At 36.6% G+C, this 9,063-nt stretch overlaps 1 protein-coding gene across 1 annotated transcript; it reads left to right on the top strand.

Moving 5' to 3' along the window:
* Positions 1–1,086: 1,086 nt before the first annotated feature.
* LOC111375075 (adagio protein 1-like) lies at positions 1,087–6,801 on the top strand. Its single transcript, XM_022997861.1, has 2 exons — positions 1,087–1,683; positions 4,613–6,801. Exons 1-2 carry the CDS (start codon positions 1,430–1,432, stop codon positions 6,219–6,221), a joined length of 1,863 nt encoding a protein of 620 aa, XP_022853629.1. The 5' UTR covers positions 1,087–1,429; the 3' UTR covers positions 6,222–6,801.
* The last annotated feature ends 2,262 nt before the right edge of the window (positions 6,802–9,063 follow it).

The raw sequence follows: 9,063 nt of genomic DNA, 5'->3' as shown, positions 1-9,063 counted from the left end.
TCCCGTTTACCAACCATTTAATTTTTTTTTAATTCATTTTATTTTTCTGTTCATTAAAATGAGGTAATAATATATTTATTAAAATTTTGCTTTTGTTTCGTGGGGATGAAAATTAAATTTTTAATAAATTTTGATAAAAGTTTTTAAAATGTGTGATTAAAAAGATATGTGGCCCATAAAATATGTTATTAATATCAATTGTTTGACTTTAATTTAGATTAAAATTTAATTTAAATCAATATCAAACAAGAGCTTTAAATTCATTTATTAATATTTTTAAAAGTTAACTTATTCAAATATATTTGGTAAACTAGAGTTTTAGGACCAGTTTGAGCTACATTATTTCAAAAAAATATATTCTTAAACAGTGATTTGACATCATTTCAACCACACATTTTTAATAAAATAATATTACATTAGATAAAAAACTTTTCCTTATTTTTTAACCACACATTTTTCATCAATACACTATTCAAGAATACATTATTACCAAAATAATGTGGTTCAAACACTCTCTTAATAATTTGTCATATTCTTTAGATAATTTTAGTTGCCATATTTTATTAGAAATAATGAAATTTCATAAAACTTTCCATTAAAGTATTGAATTATTTTCCTTATTTTTTAAACATACATTTCCCATCAATATACTATTCAAGAATGCATTATTACCAAAATAATGTGACTCAAACACCCTCTTAATAATTTGTTATATTCTTTTGATAATTTTAGTTGCCATATTTTATTAGAACTAATGAAATTTTATAAAACTTTCCATTAAAGTATCGAATTCTTCAAAATAATAATAATAATAATACGGATGGGACCCTTGATATTTGTACTCGTCTTGTCCTCGACCCTAATTCTTGATTAAGTGGGTAATTCTCATCCTGTTCGAGAAGGGACCCATGGGTATCGGGTTTGACTTGTTTTTTTTACAATCCTTACGAATATTATGCTACGCAATACTAAGAGATTTGCAACTAATCAGTAGTTTATAAACAAAGTGGTTAAAATGAAACAAAATTATAAGTTAAGACCTCAAATGGAATTTTGAAAGCTTATCATTGTTTGCCTAACCTGGCAATGCTAATCCAGTTGTGGTTCCAGAAGTTCGTGTATTCGCACCCAAACTTTTCTCCCATGGCGGTGAGAGCACATTTCGTACCCTTATTATAAATTGTAATAATTCCCTCTGCACTTTTTGGCATCTCTGTCTGTCTCTCTCTCTCTCTTTCTCCGTGTGTGTATTTTGCTAGGCCAAACACCTTGTCCACTTATTTCCCACCTAAAATCTACGCATACCTTGTTGAAATTCGATCTGGATATTTCCAATTTTTTACAAATTTACTGCTGTTTTCGTCTATCCGTCGCCGATCATTATGGGGTGAATAGAGAAAAATTGTGCTGATATTTTCTGTGAAGTGTGATGGAGTGGGACAGTAATTCGGAGTCTGATTTGAGCGGAGGCGAAGAGGAGGAGGAGGTAGCAGAAGCGTTGGGGTTTCTGTTGAAGAAGAGTGGTGGAGGTGTACCGTTTCCTGTGGACAGGCTGTTGCAGCCGGCGCCTTGTGGGTTTGCTGTCACGGATGCGTTAGAGCCGGACCAGCCGATTATTTATGTTAATTCAGTATTCGAGATGGTCACTGGGTACCGGGCAGAGGAAGTTCTTGGCCGGAACTGGTTAGTTTCCTTGAATTATGTTTGATTGTGCCCCCCCTTTTTTGTTGGTTCATGAGATTGGAATTTCTGTTATGTTTGTATCAAGATTTTATTGGGGTAGGCTTTACTCCCTCGTATGAGTGTGAAATGAAATTAGGTTTTTTCATCCATTTTGCTTGAATTAATATCAATTATGCCGAACCTTACATGACTCTTCAAACATAAATGAAATTCTACTCTATAGATTACATAAATTTCTTATTTTCTCCCGAGAAAGAATATATTGAAACTATACCAGAGCAAGCTCTTGGAAAAATCCTTCCACGTGTTATAATTCTTCGAGGATTTTCATAAAATTAAATTGTGAACTGTTGAGTAACTTCAGAATGACTCGTAATATTTTATGATGATTGGTTTTGGTTGCTAATGGCTAAGATTCTATGATCATCGTGTCAACTTATTTGACAGAATTGATTTTTCAATACTTACAAATACGGATAAAAGTGTTGCCTGTTCTCTTGAACACCTGCACAAGCTGGTATTTCAGTTAGAACTTGATTTAGGACTCAAGGCTGGAAAATTCCAGTGCTGACTGATACTGAACTTGATATTTATATTGTGGTTAGATGTTTTATACGTATACATGTTCCTCTGCCATCTGCTGATTTGATAAGCAATTGACCTTTTGATTATTTAGGTACATACTGGTGATGGCTTTGTAATAAGGCTCGTTGAGATGTTGTGCATTGAAATCATATGTATTTGATGTTTGTTTGAGAGAATATCCACAGTTAAACACATAGGCTCATAAGTCGATACCCAACTGTGGAAAGTGCTTACAACTATAAACCAACAGTTCTGATAAATTACTGCTCGGAATTAAAATTATGATGTTTGCCACTATTTTACATTCTGACGTTGTGCAGCTTTTTTATCATTGTTTTCATTGCTCTTGTTTGCTGCTTGATTGCTATCTGCAGTGCTCCTATATCTTTCTTATTCAATGTCACCCTTGGACAGCCTCTTTTCCAATTTAAAGATTCAGTATTACTATTAATGAAAGTTAATGCGTCAATTTTGTTCTATTCTATATCATCCTATTGATTTGTATAAATATTTTACTCTTTAAGAAAACATAATTTTTGGCTAATTCCATATTATTTTATTCTTTATTTAGGTTGGGAGGTTAAATGATGGCATATATAAGTACTTGTAACCCTGGCAATACCCTAGAAATATTGACAAATTATTTTTAGTTAGTGTTTTAGGATAAAACAAATCTTGCAGCTGAAAATTTTGTTAGCCTGGTAAAAATAAAAGAGTTACTATCTTTGGTATGGTAGTTTGAATTTCAATCGACAAAAGTCTGATACAATTCATAGGAAATTGAATCCAAACAAAATGCAATAATCTGCATTGACAGACTAGAAATCTTTATTACCTTCCTCATGGCCTCTTAAGAAACAGGAAATTGTTGAATTTGGAGCATCTATGTTTAGATATGTTTAAAAATTTTAGGAGTGATTTCCAAGCAGCAAATTTTTTCCTTTATTTATTTATTTATTTATTATTTATTATTATTATTATTATTATTATTTTTTGGGTGCCCTGCCCATGTGATGCAATTATATTTGCTTTATCTACTTACTATTTTGTTTGTGACTTTTAAAATTGTATTATTTTTTCTTGCTTGATCTGCTTGTTTAGGAGAGTGAATCGACTTCAAATTTCACTTTGATGGTGCTTATATCGATTTTATTTATTGTGATGAAATGCACAAAACTCTTTACCCAATTTGAACTTTTTATTCCATGAAAGACAATAAGAAGTGTTTATCTGTGTAATATACAGATACTTGAATTTTTAATTGATCTCCTTTTCAGCTGATTGGTAAATTATAATGTCAGTGATACATAAGCGCCCTTCATCCTCAATTCCATTGAATATGTTGGCAGCCTATTGCATCCTGTGCTTATGAATTGGAAGCTGGCAAAGATCTAATCCTTTAGGACTCGAGAATGATTAGATCTTTTTACGAGGTAAAATAATATGAAGACTGATGAATGCTACATAGCCTGATATAGGAACAAAGGTTTTCAAGTTAAATATTGAGTTCAAGGTTTTCACTTGAGTTTTCACGAGGCCTGTTAAAGAAAATGAATGTTACATGGTCTGGTCCTTAGAAGCTACTTTACTTCATGCATCTTGCTCTCTAATTTTGGATGTCATTAAAGTAGACTGGAACTAGAAGTTGATTTTCACATTGTAGAAAGAGAACTAAAGTTTTATTGGCAGTTGTTTCTACGGTAAGTTTTTCTAAAACATTTTCCTTAGTTAGCAGCTGGGATCTGTTTAAGTATAATGACCAATGCATCGTGGATAGTGGATACTACTTGAAGTAAATATATGTGTTATATTACTGTTGTTTAGTATGGATTAGAATCTCATATAATCTAAGTCAAAGTCAACAATTAATTTTAATCAAGCATTTCATGGGACTCAACTTGTCGCCAAACATTTCATCAACTTCTATTAAATCTATTAAAAATCTGATTTTAATCCCCACGCAGGGCATTGTATATATCATGTCACTCTTTCATTAGTTGTGCTACTTGCATTTAGCTTTTTGACAATTTGGTAAGTTCAAGTTGAACTGCGATTTTAGAATCTTGCTTCTGGCAAATTTGGCATGGATGGAAAACAAATTCTGTTCATTGTTTGTGGAAGTGTGTCTATTTCTTATTTTCTGTTGATGGGTTATTCTTGTTTTCCATTTCTTTTCCTTTATTTAGTGGGTTTTAGCTCTTTTTTTGATAGTCTTGCTTAGTCATATCGCCGCTTTAAATTTCTTCTCATTATCATGTATCATCATTGTCAAAACTTCGGAAATGTGTGGCTGACCTGTGGATGATACACCTTGTCATATATTGACTGTTAAAATTTTTTGCAGCCGTTTCTTGCAATGTAGAGGCCCATTTGCTAAGCGAAGGCATCCATTGGTGGATGTCACCGTAGTTACTGAAATGAGAAGATGCCTCGAGGAAGGAATTGAATTTCAAGGCGAATTGTTAAATTTTCGAAAAGATGGAAGTCCCTTGATGAATAGGTTGCGATTGACCCCAATATGTGGTGATGATGAGACAATAACTCATGTAATTGGCATTCAGTTTTTTACAGAAGCTAATCTTGATCTAGGTCATCTTCCAGGATCTTCAGTAAAGGAATCTATAAGGGCATCTGATAGGTCTAGGTTTAATATTTCTCCTGGTGGAGTATTTTCAGATGGGAAGAAGAATATCAATCGTGGGGTTTGTGGGATAATGCAGTTGAGCGACGAAGTTCTTTCTATGGAGATTCTTTCACGTCTTGCTCCTAGGGATATTGCATCCATTGGCTCTGTTTGTTGGCATCTTTATGATTTGACCAAAAATGAAGAGATGTGGCGAATGGTCTGTCAAAATGCATGGGGTCTCGAGACGACTCAAGTATTAGAGACAGTTCCTGGTGCTAAACGTTTGGGGTGGGGTATGTTGGCTAGAGAACTCACCACCCTTGAAGCAGCAGCCTGGAGAAACCTAACTGTTGGAGGTGCTGTTGAACCCTCTCGTTGCAACTTCAGTGCATGTGCTGTAGGGAATCGTGTGGTTCTTTTTGGTGGGGAGGGAACCAACATGCAACCCATGAATGATACATTTGTTCTGGATCTGAACTCAAGTAATCCAGAGTGGCAGCATGTCAAAGTGAGCTCTCCACCTCCTGGACGCTGGGGCCACACGCTTTCTTGTGTGAATGGCTCTCATCTTGTTCTGTTTGGGGGCTGCGGGAGGCAAGGCTTACTCAATGATGTTTTCGTCTTGGATTTGGATGCAAAACATCCTACTTGGCGTGAAATCTCCAGCTTGGCTCCTCCACTTCCTAGATCTTGGCATAGCTCCTGCACCCTTGATGGGACCAAGCTGATAGTCTCTGGTGGTTGTGCCGATTCTGGAGTGCTTCTTAGTGACACTTTCCTGCTTGATCTTTCGATGGAGAAACCTGTATGGCGAGAGATACCAGTAGGGTGGACTCCACCTTCACGTTTGGGCCACACGTTATCTGTTTACGGTGGTAGGAAAATTTTGATGTTTGGGGGTCTTGCCAAAAGTGGTCCTCTGCGGTTTAGATCAAGTGACGTGTTCACTATGGACTTGAGCGAGGATGAACCATGTTGGAGATGTGTAACAGGTAGTGGGATGCCTGGAGCCGGAAATCCGGGTGGAATAGCTCCCCCTGCTCGACTTGATCATGTAGCAGTTAGCCTCCCTGGCGGTAGTATCCTTGTCTTTGGTGGATCTGTGGCTGGTCTTCACTCTGCATCCCAGCTTTATATACTTGATCCTACTGAAGATAAACCAACATGGAGAATTCTGAACGTACCTGGGCGGCCTCCAAGATTTGCTTGGGGACATAGTACATGCGTGGTTGGAGGCACAAGGGCCATAGTCCTCGGAGGTCAAACTGGGGAAGAATGGATGCTAAGTGATCTTCATGAGCTATCTTTAGCCAGCTCTATCCCATGATTGAAAGAAGAAATTGGAAATTGGGAAAGCTTTTGCGTGCACAATTTTCTAATGCTCTGGGAAGTGACACTTATCATCAGCAACCACTTGGAGATTGTTTCTGCATTTGCTGGGGTACTAGATGTCTACAGTTGCTATTATCCAGCACGATTCAGCTAGTGGCTATACTTGAAAAATTATTTTCTTTCAATGCTTGGGGGAACACGGGCTGATGACATGTTGGGGTTTAATTTTGTGAGTGTCGTTCAAATCCTTCAATCAGACATATTTTATGTTAATTTGCTGTGTGTAGATTCCTAGTCCTTGGAATAAGTTAGGGTTTGATATATGTAGTTTAGTTTCTACATATGTAGTCATGTAATATTCTACTAGGTTGTATTAGTTGAAAACATGGAAGACGAAACACATAAAAATGAAATTAATCTAGTGTTAGGGACGTACTATGATTTTAGCAGTTTCTAGTATCAATCATGACATGACATGATGTGATATTATATTTTCTGTTCTGCCCTTCATGGTTTTTATGTAATCTAAGGTTTTTCTTGAAGTTTTTATCTGTGTTCAGGAGATGGTTTGACTATATTGCCCTTCAGTTTGTCTCTTGTTTCCAGTTGCCTATCCTTTTTTGTTTCTTCCTAATCTTAGATGCATAGAATACGGTTGCCTGGAGGAAATGTTTTTTGTTTACTATTGTAGTGAAGGTCTCCTACTGTGATTTTTGTTTAGGTGGTGCCATCTTCATTGGCCAACATGTTTACAGTCGGAGACTTGAAATGGTACCATATCAAAAATGAAAATTACAGTGTGTTTTGGTTCATGTTTTTCTCTATTTTAACTCTACTACGATACATTGAATGGAAACTCATACTAATGCCCCATAGAGGAGAAAAATATTAGAACTAGCTCATATGTTTGGGGATTTTTGCACGTTTACATAGTCATTGGAGGCCAGGCGCTTGTACGTGACACCTCTAAAGACTAACCCAGCGCAAGAATTGGTTCTTACAGTTTTCTGTCAATGTAATTGAATGTTGAGATTTGGAAAAACCAATAGCTCATCAGCCCCGATCATTTTCAATGGGTAGCGGAATATTTCATCTTTATAGTCGATCAAACTCTGCGGGACAATAAGTTCAAATTTGTATACATGGTTTTTGATTGTTATAGACGCAGGATAATGTATAAACTTGGCATGGTTTGGTGTCGCAAACAATTTCTATCATATTTTCCATCCCCAGCATCCCGGGAATAGCATTGTAAGTACACACTAGGAACGCAGCCCGATTGCTTCATCAGTTTAAACAGACTCACAGGCCAAAGCCTTGCTTTCCTTCCCGGTTTTGCCATGGGCATCAATCACGGTGGTACAAGTGACGGCATTAGGCAGAATACCCTTCTGCGTCATAGTGCCAATCAATGATGTTCTCTTTTCAAGAAAACATGCAGCCACAAGCTCTTTACAAGTTACTGAGTCAGGAGGGCAATGGTTTTCCTTCATCTGAGAACTCAAAGCTTCATCGTAAATCCCTGCTTTCCCAAATACTTAAAAGCTATATCCCTTAGCCTTCAGCCCATTAAAAATGTTAATTGCTTCCTCTATCAAACCTTCTCTTCCACAAGCAGAGATCACAGTAACACAAGTGAACTCATCAAATTCAAGGTCCATACTCCAGAAGCCCTGGAATCTTTTCCCAAGATGTTATGCAGAATAGAAGATTGCCAAGGCATTTTTGGGGCTCAGCTCCCTCTATCAATCGACACCTCAAACCAAATCGACCCAAACCTCCTTCAACTGCTCCTCTACTTGCGGTTGCTAGAGTTCACCCACTTAGAAAACCACCAAGGAAGGTAAAATCATAAAGAGAGTAACCACAAAGGCAGTAGAGTGAACGAAATGGCAGTGGCCGGTGAGCACAAAAAGAAAGGTAGCCTGTTTTTCACACACGAAGAGGAGTAGAGGAAGGAGTCATATATCAATTGGGCGGTTAAGTTAATTAGGGCATAATAATGGGTGAAGGCCCAACAAATAGTTAAGTGGGCTGCTAAGTGGATTCCATTTTATTAGTCGTCCAAGTAAGTGAAAACGGGCCATGAATAGCATTAATTTAAATTGGCCGCTTTAAATGGTCGAGTTACATCTCCTGTTTAATGACAATTTGCCCAATACAAGACCATCCCCTTTTCCTATTTCACATTATAAGTAATCAAAGTTGGAAACATCATTTCCTATATAAAATTGTTTGGCTGTACTTCCTAGTAAGCTGATACAGAGTGTAAAATGGTAGTCCAAGCTTGAACATCAAGATTGTAGTCCTTAATGAATCACATCAAACAGTTTTAGAGCAGTCAGATACCGAGACCCCTACCAAGAATCTTGACTATCTAATTTATCATTTTTGTGTTGAAAATTGGTTGAGGACCAATTTGTATATGAATGACAAATTCGACCCTATTTGAAAGAAATTAAAATTTGGGGTGTGTCCCTTCACCTACCACTCTTCAACTTCTATATATAGGACCATTTGGACTTTTATTTTCATTCCATATAAATTATTCTTTCATGTCATGTTGTATAAAACATTTTATAGAAGTAATTCCATTTTGCATCAAAACCATGGTCATGGTAGAGAGGGAATTTCGTTCGAGTTCATTGGTTGAAGTCATTTGGAGTGCTCCTATGGCTTGACGTGATCATTATATCTTGGGAAATGATTGTCGAAAAATCGTTAGCACTGATGCGTTGCCGAAAAATCGTTAACACTGATGCGGGGCAAATTCATCTTAAGGACAAAGTATCCAACACTTTCCTCGACCTAAAATTCACCACTTGCATTCTCTTGTT

Source organism: Olea europaea, unplaced genomic scaffold (genome assembly GCF_002742605.1).
Source record: "Olea europaea var. sylvestris unplaced genomic scaffold, O_europaea_v1 scaffold1333, whole genome shotgun sequence".
NCBI classification, from domain to species: Eukaryota; Viridiplantae; Streptophyta; class Magnoliopsida; order Lamiales; family Oleaceae; genus Olea; species Olea europaea.
This window is presented reverse-complemented; position numbering and strand designations above follow the sequence as displayed.